At 40.1% G+C, this 16,554-nt stretch overlaps 1 protein-coding gene across 2 annotated transcripts; it reads right to left on the reverse strand.

The window, feature by feature from the left end:
* Window positions 1–8,566: 8,566 nt before the first annotated feature.
* Window positions 8,567–16,415, reverse strand: slc2a9l1 (solute carrier family 2 member 9, like 1). Of its 2 annotated transcripts, XM_029432324.1 has the most exons (12): window positions 16,365–16,415; window positions 15,651–15,746; window positions 15,282–15,442; window positions 15,083–15,207; window positions 14,873–15,002; window positions 14,449–14,597; window positions 13,854–14,041; window positions 13,637–13,747; window positions 13,417–13,521; window positions 11,774–11,849; window positions 11,550–11,677; window positions 8,567–9,274 (listed from the first exon to the last, which is right to left on the reverse strand). In XM_029432324.1, the coding sequence occupies exons 1-12, from the start codon at window positions 16,386–16,388 to the stop codon at window positions 9,089–9,091; spliced, it is 1,479 nt and encodes a 492-aa protein (XP_029288184.1). In that variant the 5' UTR covers window positions 16,389–16,415; the 3' UTR covers window positions 8,567–9,088. The 2 variants fall into 2 exon arrangements, 1 of the variants encoding a protein (XP_029288184.1); XR_003832313.1 differs by lacking the exons at window positions 11,550–11,677; window positions 11,774–11,849; window positions 13,417–13,521; ... (6 more) ...; window positions 15,651–15,746; window positions 16,365–16,415 and adding an exon at window positions 9,454–9,654 and having other exon boundaries at window positions 9,133–9,274.
* Window positions 16,416–16,554: the final 139 nt, after the last annotated feature.

Consider the following 16,554-nt stretch of genomic DNA (forward strand, 5'->3'; position numbering starts at 1 on the left):
AGCATGCTAAACATATCTGCTAATCACCATCATGTTAGCACTGTCATTGTTGGCATGCCATGAATTAACATTTAGTTCAAAGCACCGCTGCTCACCATTACATCAGTTAGCCGCTAGCGTGGCTGTATCCTCTTAGTCTTGTCTACTTATAAGAAGGAAGTCAAATCCTAAACAAGTCCACCTGTTTAAATATTGGCATATACAGTATAACAGGTTGTATCTGTAAGAATTAAGCAGTGTCGTACCGTAAATTGGATTGCCTCTGACGTCCATGTGGTCCGAGGATTACTGCCACTAGCCCCCATAATCCACACACACACACACATATGTTTGGAACAAGGTTTGTGAACGGCAATCTCTTGATTAGAGCCGTTCAAGCACTAATGCTGTTGACATGATTGGCACATTAGTGCGTTTGCTTCACCTGACCTCAACTTCCAAGGCGTGTGCTCCAGTTTTCATGTTTACTGTGGGACACTCGAATGACTCCCAGACAGGGAGGAAAGGAGTCCTCGTTTAGTCAGCCATGATACGGCTAAACCAGCTGCACAAACATGTGAGATACATTATGTCTGTCTGCCGATGACCTGGTTCGTAAATGTGGATTTTCCCCTGCTTTTAGCAAGTCTTCACACTACGGCTGCAGTCTGTGACTAACATCAGCTGCAAGTTTGGATAAGTATTACTGCAATCAGTGTCTCTAAGTGTAATGAGACATTGGCCTACAATAAAACACATGCAAACTCTTGTCTTCAGTAATATGGATATTATTGTCCTTGACACATGAGCTTCCCTTACATCATCATTAACTTAGCTCTCATTAGTTTGTTTCTTTATTAGTCCCTTGCCAGGCTTTTACCCAAGCGTGGGGTGTATCCATGTGTTTAATTAAAAGCAAGTGAAGGACGTACAGTAAGGGGTGCCACAGATTGCTGCCATATGCTTCCCGGGCTGTGCCATATTCAAGGTAGCGGATGGTGGGGAGATAATCCTCGAGGTGCTTGGATCCTTCCAGTTGTGAAAGTCGTATTGTCGACCAAGCTGTGCCTGTCAATAAATTATCTCCATGAGCGGTTAGGTGCCTTCAAGATTAACCTGATGCACAAAAGGTTTACAGTCTGGTGACATTTTAGAAATCATTGTCCAGAAGAGGAAGTTTTATAGTTTTCCGATCATGTGGCCATCAGATACAATGCTGCTTTTCTGTCCAAACAAGAGACATGGTTTGTTCCAACATGACATAATCCACCATTCGATAAGTGCGATGCCTAGTCTGACTCAATGAAAGTGTTACACGCTGTCGATATTATTTGAAGTCCTTTACTTGAACAACGTTTTCCAGAGCCCTGTTTTATATTTATCATCAAGTACAACGTTCATGTTCAGATAATGGCATAGCACTCAGGACATTTAACGTCCGGGACTACACATTTTGGAGTTCAAATCTTAAACATATTCCTGCTTTTGCTTTCTCTAGCTTTATACTTGTTTACTACATGCCAGTCAAAAGGTATGTTTACCGTGTGCTTCATTTATACTGAAAGGTTGATATAACACTTAAGAGCTAAAAAAAACATAAGAGGCTGTCGCAATTCTAAACGTGTTCTTTTTAATCACAGCCGTTAATTACGAAAATAACTACTGAGATTACTAATGGAGCTAAACAGCACAAACACGGCCAAATCAGAGAATGGATGCAGTGTTCTGAACTGATTAAAGCAACTCATGCATGCAAACACAGCTCAGTGCTATTTAGTGCAGGTTTATTTAAAGTTGGTTGGTTAGATTTTTATTTTCAGTTAAAAAATCAGCTGTATGTGCAAAATGAAGCATTTTGGAGGAATTAATTCAGGATCCTGTAAAGTGAAACTTAGCTGATTCTCGTTCATTTTTAAGGTGTAAATTGGCTGCAGTGTCAACGTTCTAATGTGTCTACTTTGTACTGCAGGTTGTTGTATTACATAGTTGAGGAAGCTAATTTTATTTTTCTAAAAATGTTTCCTCCCACAATTGCCTGCACCCTGGTTTTATTAAGGCTTGACAGAGTACACTACCCAGTGTCTGGAGAATAGACAGCCATCCTTTCATTAACTCTGAGGTATGTGTCTGCACTGGATACACAACCAAATCAGGTGATGAAGTGAAATAGACAGAGGTCCTCTTTAAGGTTCGGACTAACCCTGCTCACTGGTGCTAATGGCTTGAATTGCATACGAAGAAATGGAACATGGGCGGTAAAAAACACGATCTATCTGCTTACTTCCTTGCTCTTTCTTTGATCTCCCTTAAATACAGACTCTATAAGATTGCCATTGAAAATTTGTTTATGTGGTTTTAATTTAGTCAAATCTTTCATATCTTTACTAGTAGTAGTTAAGGTATAATAGAAGAAAAAAAAATCATTATTGGTATTAGTTTGAAAATATATTGAGAAAAACCTTCAGAAACATACCAACTGTACCTGTGTACTGCATCCACTTTTAATTAACAGCCAAACATATGTCTGGTGCCTGTATGTGTGTGTCTGTGTGTGTGTTAGGGCCCAGATGTACAGCTGTCATGAGTTGAAGCTGTTTGAGTTGTTTTGGGAGACTCTAAAAGCCATAATTACCGGTCCTTAAGAGCAGAACGGCTGCAAATTACAGCTGCGCTCTGAGCAAACTAAAATAGCCTGATTCAATTATCTACAAATGAAGAATGCCAATGGTGTGTTATCGCACACACACACACACAACCAGCTTGATCTCATAGGCACGCAAGTATACACAAACTCTCACCACACACACACATACACACAAACACACATAGGGCTGGTGAATAAGAGACCCGTGACAGGACTGAGTGAGGCCTTACCAGCAGTCTCCCATGCTTCAGCCTCATCATGTGTGTTCAATTACTGTGGCAAGAATGCACCAGAACAATGTCAACAGATACACAAATACAGATATTAAAGCATAGGCCTACTACACTCTGGCATTTAGATACATGAGCCAGACTTCAAGGTTTCAAGGTTACATGTATCAATTTTCCAAATTTATTATCAGTGTTTGGGAGTTTTTTTCCCCTCCTGAGGGTGTGAAATCCTCATATTCAACACCTTATCCGGATATGTCTGGGAGGCTCCCTCCTCTTGGGGAGGCTCCCTCCTCTTCAGGAGGATGTGTTAATATCGTGTGACAGTAACCCCACTGTCCATCTGTTTCTTCTCTTGTCTTCTTTTCTCTTCTCGATCATCGCTGCTGCCTCAACTTGCAGCTTTCTTACTGCAAACCTGCATATCAGACCCGAAATGTAACTATCTCCAACACGTTCCCTGCTGTTTACAGTCAAGAAGCTCCTAATTGTCTGCAGAAAAAGAAAATGGTGAAAGAGTCAAGCACAGCGTTAGACTTGTAGACCTTGACTTAACCCGCTAATCTCGAAATGCATTCTCACCCACTTAAGCATGAACTTTGCCCTTCAACTGGCCTCAACGGTGACCTGTAAACACTTTGTATGACACTTGGCTTCACCTCTGAAACTAATCCCTGTTTCAATAGACTGGACTCCAAGTTCCAAGTTCTTTGCAAAGTTTTTTTAAAAGCAATTAAATTCTGTAAATAGGAATCACGAAACACACTCGGCACCATTAATTTGGACCCCATAGAGACTTATAATAAGTCTCTATGGGGGTCCTCATTAGGCCTGATTGTTGTCTTTTAGCCACAGTGAGAGAAAATAATAACAATTCATTTCCAGTGTTTGCTCAGTCTGACACGTGGCACGGCGAAATGCTGCCAAGTTTGGGTTAATCCGCAGCTCCAACGGCCCGAGGGGGCACCTCGCCATATTGGGGAATGGCATGCTGGGTACCTCGATGTTGCGCTGCCAGAGGGCTCCATCTGGTTCATGATATCAGCCCGCTCCACCCCTCCTCTGTGTGACTCATTAACAAGCTCAGGTCCCGGGAGGGGTCCCATCTGTGTGCCACCTTTACAGAATCACCAGCCATAGAAGCATTTAATGCAGGACACCATTCACATTTGTTCCAATGTTTCCCTCATGCACATCACTAAAATGTCTATTCCATTACTTCTTCTCTCTCGTTCTCTGACCCCCACCCTTCTGTCTCTGTGCGTCTGCTTTGCAGAGATGATGGATGGTCCGCTCAGTGCTCCGGCTGTAAATGAGGCAGAGAAGGTCTGTGATGTTGACTTTACAGCGACACATTTTTTCCAAGACTTTCCAAGATCAACAAATTATCGTTACACTGTGATCTATACGAAGGCTAATGGGCCTTTATGTCTGGTTACATTTTCAGATGTAGATGTAGATGTAGTAGATTACAAGTGTTTTAGGAAAGTTGTTATGAAAATGTTGATTTGAGAAAGTTTAATGATTATTTAGAGAAAGTTCATTGCATATTTCCGGATGATATCCTCTACCGTGGCTTTATTTTCTGAAAAAAGATTTGAAAGTTCTAAACCTTAAGACTTATTATGTTAGGCCCAATTTGTGGCATTTTCTGGCTCAAATATTCTCAACTATAACCATTAAAGATATTTACACTCTTTAACGGTCGCCCTGTAAAGTAGTTTTCCCCGTTAGTGGCAGATTCTGTGTGCGCACATGTAATGCTGATATTCAATCACAAATTTGTGATAACATGACATAAGTATTTCAACTTAGCTTCCTCCTGTTGTATTAAGTAATGAGTCTTATTGAACCCATTGTGGGGTCACCTTCATTGTGACAAATACCCGTCCACAGATTGTGGGTTTGAGTAATTGATATAGAATCTTTTTTTTAAATGGCCAATGAGGCTATATATATATATATATATATATATATATATATATATATATATATATATATAATATCAGGCTACCTCATGTGTAAGCTATAGGTATTGTTAATGGTTTATTATGAAGATCCCCACACAAAATTGCCATGTTTCGACTGTAGCCATGTATATAGAATATAGGGGTTAAATCAAAGTTAACAGCTCTATGAAATGCTTTTTGCATATACCTTCAAGAAAGTTTTCGTTGGCAGAGACACAAATTGAAATCATCCTTCACTGAATAGTTCAGAGTGACATGCTAATTCCCCTGACATCTGCTACTCATCCTCTTCCACAAAGTAGTATCTTCAGAAACGATGGACAATTTATTCAGGGGGATTTTTTCTGTGCGTCCTGTGCGAACTGGCCTTGTTTTATTTAATGATCATAATCACATGGTTTACACAGAGCAGCAGGCTCAGGCCTATTCACAGTTGTTGCACATCCAGAATTAGACCAATGTACAAACTTGAGACTTATGAAACAATGACTCATTTAATCTGTAATACATCAACTGTGTTCACTCTTCTCTGATTTGCAGCGCAGCTAGTGAGCTCAGTGTTGCCAGGTGGAGAGACAGAAGAATAACGGCCCTCATTTCACCTTTTCTTTGCTATGCATGAGGAGGATTTTACTTTCTTTTAGAGTCTCAAGAAGTTTACAGTTTACCCTATTGCTTTAATTATAAAAAAACAGATTCTGATACAATGTGATGGGAAGACACAATAATATTCTGTGAACAAAGTAGACTACAAAGTTTAGGTAAAAGGTGCCAAATTTAAATATAAATGATAGATACTGACAGTAAATGCTATTATTCACTTGGATTTTATAACAGCTTCTTCCACCACCGTTATACATTAGTTTAAAATGGGATAAAAGCACCTGTGACATTTGTGAGTCTCATTTGCTACAGTTATTGTTTTGTGTTTATGTGCATGTGAAGGCTTGATCAGTGTAGTGCGTCTCAACAGAAGATGAACATCGCCATCTGTTGATGTAAGGGAGCAATTACAGCTGAAAACTGAAGCCACTGGGACACACTTTATACCTTGCTGAATTCTTATTCAGTGTGTTTCTCAAGAATGTGCACCACACGTCCATTTCATTGTCTTGGACATGCTTTTTTTAATTGGACCAAAATCCATTTATCTTTTACTTTCTGCTCATCATCTGTGCCTTTATTTTTGCCAATAAAAACACAAATTGGATACAGGGAATAGCCAGGTCTGCAATAAACCTCTCATGATGGTTTCTTCAATTAATCCTCCAGTTAATCCTTCTACAGTGTTAACAAGGCACAGCAGGACATCGGTACAGGATGATCAGCCGAGCCAAGACACTGCCAATCACCGCTCGCATCCCCAGCTAGCTGAACTGTGGACGCAGTGTGTTTGGCAGCTAATGAAGCCTCTGTGGCTGCTAGCAGCTGCTGGCTAGTGATAAGGAAGGAGAGACCTTCAAAGAATTATATATATAGGATATACATATATATCTCATTATAGCCGATTAGCTACTCAAAGAGCCACCTGGGAGTGAGGAGGACTCACGGGCCAGGACTTACTGTGTGGTTTGCAGAATTCACACTAATGATGGAGGAAAGACTAATGACTACATGAGAGGAAGGCTCAAGGATAGTGGAGAATAATGTCCCGAGGAAGAAACTGTCCAGTAGGCAACTCTGCGTTCTTGTGTTGTAAGAGTGTAGAAAATGCTGACATAATGTGGCACATTAGCATAATGCATACTGTATAAGCAAGCAAAACTATACATGGAACACAATACCTGATGTCCATAAAAGAGGAAAAAGAACAACAAAAAATACTTCCATTTACAAGTTAGGAAGTACCACAATATATACACAGACACTGTCTACTTTAAATCAAGACTCTTGAGAGGATGAATAACACCTTCTTTCTCTTACAAATTAAAAGTTGTATTCATGATCAATAAATTGTTTTATTTTATACTGAGAGGTTTTGCTGCTACAGCCTTACTGGTACGACGGTGGTGGCTAATGTTAGCAAAACTAATGTCAGTTCAAAAACTGTATACAAGCAGCAACCTCCAGGGCCGGAAAAGCCTAAAACCTGCATTCTTTCCAGAAAGTATTGCCTGCTGGACATGTAGTCTTTCCTCCATCATTACTGTGAATTCTGCAAACTACAAAGTAAAAAGAAGTCAGATTGTATGGAAGACTATGAGAAAATGATCCTGCTTCTCAGCTAACATTTTCCTGATGAGTTTAGTCTTAATTGATATTTACAAGCATGATGTTCATTTATTAAATTATAGTCCTATTTAGAGTAAAAATAGTGATTGACACGTCGCTACCACACAGTGTTGCCCCGTTTGGGTGTTGTCTGTATTTTTGTCATACAACTCTGACCTGATCACAGTGTTTTCAGTTCATGAAAGTTAATTGAAACATTTTGGTCGCCTAAAAATGTCTTGTTCAGTGTTCAGTTGTACTTAGCTCCACCCTCTCATGTCCCTTCTGGTTCCAAAAACCAAAATGGCGACGGCCAATCTCGAGGCTTCTAAAACCGTAGTCCACAAACCAATAGATGATGTCACAGTTACTACGGCCACTTCTTATATACAGTCTATGTGTATACCGAACATTTCTAAGTGAGTTTTCTCACTTAATGACTCTTCTCTATGTGTGCTACTGCTACAATACTTTAGCTTTGTGCTAATTGCTGTTTAGTATTGAGCATGATCCAATCCTGTCACCCGTAGCCACAGTAGCCACTTTATAGCGTAATTTACATAGTCTCACTTTAAGAATATGGTAGCCTATAAGAGTAAAATAAACTTGTTGAACTTCAGTGTGAGGGTGATTAACACTAAGGTCGCCAACATGCCTTCAAATAACAGCCACCCCCCTTTGAGCTCAATCAGCTGGCCCTGAGAGAGACAAAAGAAAGAGAAAAGAATGGTTTCTCACAATGTAGTGGGACTTTGTGGGACAGTTTCCATTAATTTCATTCCCTGCAGTGGTCAAAGAACAGACAACAGAACCCAAAGGGACCAGTGGATGATTTATTGCTGGAGAGCCGGAGGAAGGAAACTACTGACCTTGTAGTAACAAACAGATTGCAGCTGCAGGTGCAGTTTTATCAGGTGTGGCTACCAGACCAGTTTCAGTCATTTTGAACTGGTTGCTCTCTTTTTGCAAGTTTAAATTACAGAAATATCAATAAGATTGAGTACAATTATTTAGCTTTAAATGTAGCTTTAGATGCGCAGAAAAGTAGAAATTATCAAAACAATTGGCTTTTTCATACTGTTACATTGTATGGTGAGCCTGTTAATTAGGAAAGAATGAAAAATAGACATCTGTGATGGGCGTCAGCAGCTTCTTTCAATAATCTTTGAAAACTTGCATGTAATGACATCTTTCAGAAATTAAAATCCAAATGCAGCTCGGAGACATGCTACGAGCAGTCAAGGTTGTTGACACTTATATCTAGCTTCCTGTTATTCCATGCAAGTCAATTATTTCTTTATTCTTTTATCTCTTAGAGGGGACATATCATGAAAAACTCCCTTTTTCAGTGCTTGTACACATATATAGAAAACATTGGATTCTACAAGCCATTCACATTTGGCTCCCCTTCCTGTCACATGCAGGCTCATTAGAATATATTACCCCCAATCTGACTATCTCCAATGACAGCTCGAGAGCTGCCTTTGCAAAGGTGCACCTTACATATTTTTTCAAGCCCATAAGGCTTTTATTTTGGGAGGGGGGCTTAAAGACACAGGTGCTAAAACGGAGGGTTTCTAAAATACTAATAAGAACCTGGCAAGGAGCATAATTTGTCCCCTTTAAGTCAACATTGCATTGAAAACATAATACATTTCTGTTTCACAAAAAAATTGACATACTGAATATTAAGCCATGAATGTTTAAAAAAAATCCTGAAACATTTTGTAATTAAAACTTTTATTGTTTCATTCTTCTAACTGAAATGATTATCTTGCCTTACATGTTATATGATAGTATGAGTTATGACCTGAACTAAGAATCACATAAATGACAGAACAACAACACATTGGCAATACAAGTCACACATGTTTATGGACAATGACAGGGAATAAAACATTATAATTCATTATTGTTTGCCATGTTTGTCTCAATAATTTAGTCTTAATTTAAGCCTTCTTCCATTGTATCCTGTATAATATACAGTGTTGACTGACTGATTTGAACTACTTTACAAAGCATAATTTTTCTCCTTTTGGAGAATCTGGCCTGCATCATAACCTGGTCTCCACACTCTTTTCCTCTAAGAAGGACTTCCCACAGACTGTGATGGTTTTAAACTCCTCGGAGATCTCCAGTATTGTCTTCCCTTTAGTCTCAGGTAGGATGAAAAATGTGTAAGCACTACCCAGCAGGCACATACAGGCGAACAGCACGAAGCAGTACGAGTTCCAGGCGTTCTGGGAGAAAGGAAACACAATGTAAAGCAGTGTTACTCATTGCGCGGCTCGCGAGCCTCCTGCCTTCATACTTGTGTTAGCTTGGCTCCGGTCGACTCGTTTCACCATTACATGCTAGTTAGCACGTGTTTCTACAGACGTAAAATGGATCGATTTCTTATTAAAAAATAGTTACACACCAGTTAGACAGAAACAAAGCGCGACAAACGAGCAAAATTAAGATTTGGTTTTGGCGCATCAAACAACCGCAAATCGAGCGGAAGATGCTGGAGATGTGGTTTGTGGACAGACAACAGCTGCTCCCGTTAAAAGAAAGGAAAAGAAAGGTACGAGCCATACAAGACGAGCAAAGGACATTTCAAGAAAAGTGGACAGAGGAGTTTGTATTTGTCCTCCACGAGTCGAACCCCTCGTTCTTAATGTGCAAACAAACCCGCTCTGGTTTCAAGATAAGTCATTTGGAGCAGCATTTCCAAACGACGCATCCAAGATTCAACGAAACGTACGCACCTGGAAGTGAAATTAGTAAATAAAATAGAGCACAAAGGCTCGTACACAGGACAACTAATACAGCTGAACGATTAACTGAGACATCTTTTGAGATCGCATGGATTTTGGATCGGGCAAAAAAACCTTCTCAGACTCAAAGGTTGTGAAACACTGCTTTTTGGCTTCAGCAGAAATATTGTTTGCAGAGTTTGACAACATCATCCCAGTATTAAGATAATCCTGTTTTTATTGAATGTATTAGTTGGCTGCATTGCATATTGTATGTTCTGGGTGGGATGACAGATTTTTATGACTGGATGTTGCTTTGCATACTTTGCGGTAAAAGTGGCTCTCCTATTGACTTTGTCCTATCAATGCGGCTCTCATGTAAACAATAGTGAAGACCACTGCTGTAAAGCATCAGAAAGAACTTCATGTTTGAATGTTTCATGAAAAGTGCATGAGATGTTTTTTGTCTTTCGGTACTGTGGCAGTCCCTTATTCTTTGGTACATTTTAGCTGTCACAATTCCCCTGAGTTGATTGGAGGATTATTCAGATCACCTGTTGGCTCCTAATGAAGAACTGAGAGCAGCTTGGTTCATTGGTCAATTGGTCTTGGCCAATCAGGGTGTGACGTTGGACTTTCTTTAGGGCTTAAGAGGGGTAGAGAACTGCACACCCCAGGCATTCTGATCCTTCCTTGACTTAATACAAACCTCATTTCAGCAGAGCTTGCCAGCCAGAAACACTGGTCCTTACGCCCTTTTAAGAGTTATTTGTAGTGATGGGCAAATGAAGCTTTTGTGAAGCACTGAACCACTTCAGCCAATTGTTTCGAAAATGGATTCATTACTCGAAGCTTCAGGTACAGTGACCTCTACTGGCGAAGTGCAAGGCTGCAGTGGATTTAAAGTATCTTTGGCTTGAAAATTATTTGATGCACACATCTAAGACTGAATATCATGTTCTATTTAAAAATAAAGATTGATGATTGTGTGTATGTGTTATTGAGAACAGAGTGCTGGGAAAGAATGTTGGGATTTTTATGCCTTAAGTTTAAGATTGGATAGAGAGAAGGGGAATGCAACAAATGGCCACGGGTCGGATTCGAACCCCGGGCCGCTACAGGAAGCCTTTGAATGAGGGATGCCTGCTCTACGAGCTGCACCACTGGGGCAGGGTATGAAAATGTGGGATGTAGATGTGGATGTAGATTTGTTTTGTTTACTTGCTCACAAGGAACAGATGATGGTGGTGTGCATACAAATTGTTTCGCTTGTTGGCTGGCTGCATAATGATTCAATACCAACAACGCATATTACGACAACAACCCACAATTGAAGACGGGATTGAAGCTTCAGTATCACACTGCCATCACTAGTTCTTTGCCATCTTAACTTTTCTGATTGAGGGTGATTTCGAACATTCTGAAACGTAGTTTGAGTGAATATTAAATAATATTTTTCCACTAGGTGACCTGCATCAGATTTGTATGCGTTTATGAGTTTATGCTTGCCTACTCAAGCCTTACCTATCACCTGCAGGCTATAAATAGTTATATTGTTTATTGGTTTATGTATATATAAAAAAAACGTTTCCTTATTATCAAAGATGAGAAGAGAAAGATCTTCATTCTGTTATTGATCTTGTTTCAATGACTAAATGTCAAAATATCACAACAAATAATCCATATTGGTAATGAACAAATCCTGTTTTGAAATTTGCAGTTGCTTTTAAAGTGTAAGGGATTGTGTGTTGCTTATTTTCTTGTTTGTTGTACTCACTATCATGAATGGAAAGACCAGGCCCATCCCAGCGAAGAACAACCAGCGTTGGGTCCCCAGGAGGACAAAAGCTGCCATTCGATCGGACTGGATGAAGATCTCACTCTGGAGAGTAGCTGTGGCTCCCCCTGAGCGAACCAGAGACAAGAAACAGGTGACTCAGGTAATTATCTGTGCATGGGAACTTCTTTTCTATGTGAACCAAACAGCTGTAAGATACAAACCAGGTCCTCCGCAAAAGAAGACGATGAAGAGGACGATCAAAATAGCGGTAATGTGTGGAACCCAATAGCTGGAATCCTGCATGAGAAGACAATTTTGTATATTTCAATATTAAAGCTTTCCGCTATTCAAAAAGACCAATCTGGAGCAATTACTTTATTGAAATTCTTACATTTTGCATATGTGAAAAAGTCAGTTTCGACTTTGCAGTATATTTTGACTTTTGCTTAAATGGAATCATCTTGTGTGGTAAAGTCATGCAGACAGCTTTACCTGCAGACATTTTGAGGTAATCGTATGTGGGACCTTTGCCTCCACCCAAATAAAATAAAGCTAAACTAGAATTTAATTTGCAGTATTCATAGGGACTATTTCTTTGGTAGAACAGTGGTGGGCCGTCAGGGCCAGCAAGGCCTTCTCTGCTGGCCTAAACATCATCAGAATATACATTTAATTTTTATATATTCTTTCCACAAATATGTATAAAATTATTCCCCATAGTCTATTCTCTTCATTTCATAGCTTTCCTCTTGGTTGCGCTGCTTCCAGCCTCAGATGCAGATTTGGAGGTCTGGCCTTTATGTTAGAGCTTTTATCCAATCATATTTCAGCCATCATGTGTTGCCAGGGTCCAAGAGATCTGCCCTGAGGCCTTCAGAATCAACAGTGCGGGCGCCTGTCGCTTAAAGTGAACGGAGACAAAACTGTGGCGTTAACCAATCAGATTTCGAGTTGGGGACACCGGGGCCAGCTAGCAGGCGTACGATAACGTCAGCACGTGCACGTCTTTTGATTGGATACGCACTATTGAGAGGCAGAGCTATGCAGAGCTAGCAAACCTTGAACGAGCTAATTTGTGTAGATTTCTACAAGCTGGTTTTTTTCAAAATACAATGGCTGAAGGAGGAGAAGAGATCGATTTGGTCGCAGATATAATTACAACGCCATTTTCAAGACGAACCTTTCAAGAAAAGCTAGACATCGTGAGAAGAGAACGGCCAACCCCGACGCTAGCGAGCCTATCACAGCCGGGAAAAGGGTTTGTCCGCCACTTTCAAATCACTAACTACGAGCGGTACCCCCGGCTCACAGCCTCCGAGAGGCACTGCACATTGTACTGCTGGGAATGCTATTTACAACTAAATATTTCGTAAATATTAATATAACTCTGTTGTTAGGGTGATGCAACGCCCGGTTATACTGCGTTTCTGTCTAAATGTATAGTTTCTAGAGCCATGGCGTCATAATGATGGTATTAAGAGGTGGAATAATTCAGGTAGGACTGTGTAGGACATCACTGGAGGCCTAGATGTGAAATGCACGGCCCGCCACTGTGGTAGAAATTAGTTCCAGTGAAAACGCAGTAACGTCTGTGGTGTCCTGGAAATTGATGCAGAGATTTTGCTGTTGAATTTATTTAATGTTTTGTTTTAATGCTGTCAGCATCACAAACATGTTTCCATTCACCTCCATTGATTCGAGGCAGATATTTCAAAAATATCAACAACAAAAACCTGCAAATATGCATTTCTTGACACTACTCATGGTAAGAAAATGTCATCTGGGTGAGATGCCTCTTCAAAATACTTTGAGTATCCTCTAACATGGCTACATCTGTTTCAGTATTCAGAAGTAACAGGCTTACCTTCAGGTTGAGTGTGACACTGACCAACACCATGATGGCAGACATGACACCGTAACCCCCCCAGAACAACGGCCTCCTCCCTATAGGCTCAATAATCAGCAGCCCCTGAGAGAGGGAAAAGAATAGAAATATGCCAATAATTGTTATCTTGGGCAGAAAAGGTGGCCTGTGCCATGAGTGGAGATAAAGAGCTCAGGTACAAACTGAGGGAGTTACTCACACAGGAGATGGAGGTGATGATTTCAGATACTCCAAGACCAAGAGTAACATAGCGGATCTTATCTTTTGGGATGCCTGCCTTCAGGAAGATGTCAAAAGAGAAGGTACTGATCTGGGAAGGAGAGAAGCATTGGTTTGATTTTGAGAGGTTAGATGCATAAAATAAGGCATTTTGGTTCTATATTTAGTTGATGCCCAAAAATAAGTTGCATGCTCACCATTGACATGCCCGACATCTGGTTGGTGCAGTAGATGATGAACATGGTGAGAAGCTGCCATCGGACAGTCCTGTCCCTCAGAAGTTGCAGAGGGCTTTTTGATGGGGATGCTTCAATGGCCGCCTGTTCAACCAACATCTCGTCCATCTCCTGTTTGTAGTCACCTTTGCCCCACAGACTCTGGAGAGCTGGAATGAGACATTTAGAAAAACTGAGAAATGTGCTCACATTCAAGACGTATAAAAGAAATGCATTGTGTTTGGAAAGGGGGGGTTCTTATGCAGAGTGATGTAAAATAGGAATGTCTTTCAGAATAAGTCACATGTATGCCACAATATAACATTTTAAAACTTAAGGGAATATATTATTAATTTTCAGGTTCATACTTGTATTTTGGGTTTCTACTACAACATGCTTTAATGTCAAAAAAAACACAACGTTTAGCACTTAAAGTTGTTTTTGTGGACAATTAGCTCATCCTCAAATATTTCTTGGTGAATTTGAATGAAGTAGGGCATTCTTTTGTGTTTAAAACTCAAAATGTTGAACGGCTGTTTTGGTTATGTGCTGTATGAATGCTCCAAAATATACCAACCTTTTTTGCAAGCCTCATGATCGCCTCTCTCTACGAATAAGTATCTGGGAGCCTCAGGGAGAAAAGGTAACACTAGAAGTAGAACCACTGAGAAAAATGTAGGGACACAGAGGACGATGTTCCACAGCTCCTCGCGACCCAGGACCTCACTGAAGGAAACAAAAGTACATGTTGTGTTCCACTTTAGTTTTAATGTAGAGTTTTCTGTAGAAAATTGCATCTTTACATACAAGATTGTGTTATTTTTGCACAATTCTAAAACCATGAAAATGTTTCTCTCACTCTCTTTTTATAAATCTCCTTTCGTAAAAGTTAATAGGAAACTATGGATGTTTTGCTTGGATTCTCCTCGTGAGGTCACTATCTTTATACATTCAGTGTTCATTACGACTACTTCTCATACCTCTTGACAATAAGTGCGTACCTCAGTCCAAAAAGCTGTCCAAACAGTTTCCCAAGTGACCCAAATGTTGCTGCGGTCAGAGTCACAGTCCCTCTTATCTTTCTGGGTGCAATCTCCCCCAGGTACATTACATGGGTGCTGGACCCCAAACCTGCAGGTCATGAGAGGATGTTAATAAGTCAAGGTGAAAACATGATGTGTCGCTTTGTAGAATATGTCCTGATGGCTTACCTGCGGAGAAGCCAAACAGGATCCTTGCCACGATAATCATTTCATATGATTTGGCGCCTTTGCTTATAAGCATGATCGTCGCTGCAACAATGGAAATAACGCTGTTGCAGATCATCGCCTTTTTTCTGATAAAGGAACAAATCCCTTCAGGTCTTTTTTTCAGGCTACAAGACTGAATGCTTAAGTCTCTCGTACTCACCTTCCCAGCGTGCCGGAGATCAATTTGACACAGAAGGCCCCAAAGAGTCCCCCGACAGCATACATGGAAACAATAAGGGACCAGATCATGGTGACCGTCTGTGGAGGTGGAGGCTCTTCATATCTGTCGTACCAGCTGCTGTTGATGAAGCGCTGAATGTACTGCAGGGAAAGTTTGAAAGTTTTAGCTTGAACTTGAGAAATAAAAAAAGAATGATGCTCCTTTGACTTTTCACACTTAAACACACTCTCTCTCGGCGTCCACCAATAACTGGAGGTGGACATTTGGTCAAAGAGGTTGAAGAGAGAGAAAGAGGCTGAAGGAAGAAATAACAGCGTGAGCAGAAAAGCTGCACGTGATGTGTCTCACCGGTGAGGGAGAACTCAATCCAGTAATGTGGTAGCCATTTTGAAAGGTTCCTCCAATTCCCAAAATAATGATGAGCAACAGAGCATTGCCACGGGTCTACAAAGCAGAGTGAAGAGGTAGTGATCAGACACAGACAGGTTTAATAGAACTTATTTTAACCTCCTTTATTCTATAACTGTATGGTTTTCTTTTTGTGTCAAGATATTAAACTCTTTTTGGAATTATGCAAAAGGTTGTGCACATTTCAATTACTGTCCTTTCCTATATGTACTACATGTATCTAAATATAAAAGTAAAAGTATGTTTGTAGAAACTCTTTTCCCAGATACATATAATCTTTTGCTCTTGTTACCTCTGAATGTGTTGAGGGCCCTCTATTCTCGCGCTTTGAATGACGAGTTTAAGGAATTATTCAGAAACTGACAAAGTGCAATGACTCAGCTAAAAATGTGGTTTAAATGAATCACTGATCTCGGACAAACTTTAAAAACAACCTGCTATTCCTCAATTCATCCTCAATTTTTCAATCCTTCCTTTTGCTTAAATACAAATTAGCTAAAGCGCTAAATCTTAATGTTAGGTCTATAACGTAAAAAGGAATGTTTATAAAATATTTTCTCACAAACATATTTCCTTACAGCTTGAACTGTGAACATTTATATATACATGTATAAAAATGATACACAAATACAGCAGAGATCAGAAAAAGCCTACCAGTTGTTGCAGCAAACTTTCCATTCTTTCTTTGATGGCATTGACTTTAAAATCCAAATGTCTGGACTGCATGTACTCTGTTAAGTACTGCAGGCTGGGTATCATTAACTTTCCAGAGTTACTGACTAGAAATGAAGAAAATAGCAAACCTGCCCCAAACCTGAAAGTAACTTGACATGAAGTAACTTAC

Source organism: Cottoperca gobio, chromosome 5, assembly GCF_900634415.1.
Source record: "Cottoperca gobio chromosome 5, fCotGob3.1, whole genome shotgun sequence".
NCBI lineage: Eukaryota > Metazoa > Chordata > Actinopteri > Perciformes > Bovichtidae > Cottoperca > Cottoperca gobio.

Excerpts from the sequence above, each read along its gene's own strand:
- slc2a9l1 (XM_029432324.1), bottom strand. The coding sequence starts at position 16,388 with ATGGAAAGTTTGCTGCAACAACTG. Across the intron at positions 15,443-15,650 it reads GATTGAGTTCTCCCTCACCG|TACATTCAGCGCTTCATCAA; the intron begins GTGAGACACATC and ends CTTTCCCTGCAG. Across the intron at positions 15,208-15,281 it reads ATCTCCGGCACGCTGGGAAG|AAAAAAGGCGATGATCTGCA; the intron begins GTGAGTACGAGA and ends TTCCTTTATCAG.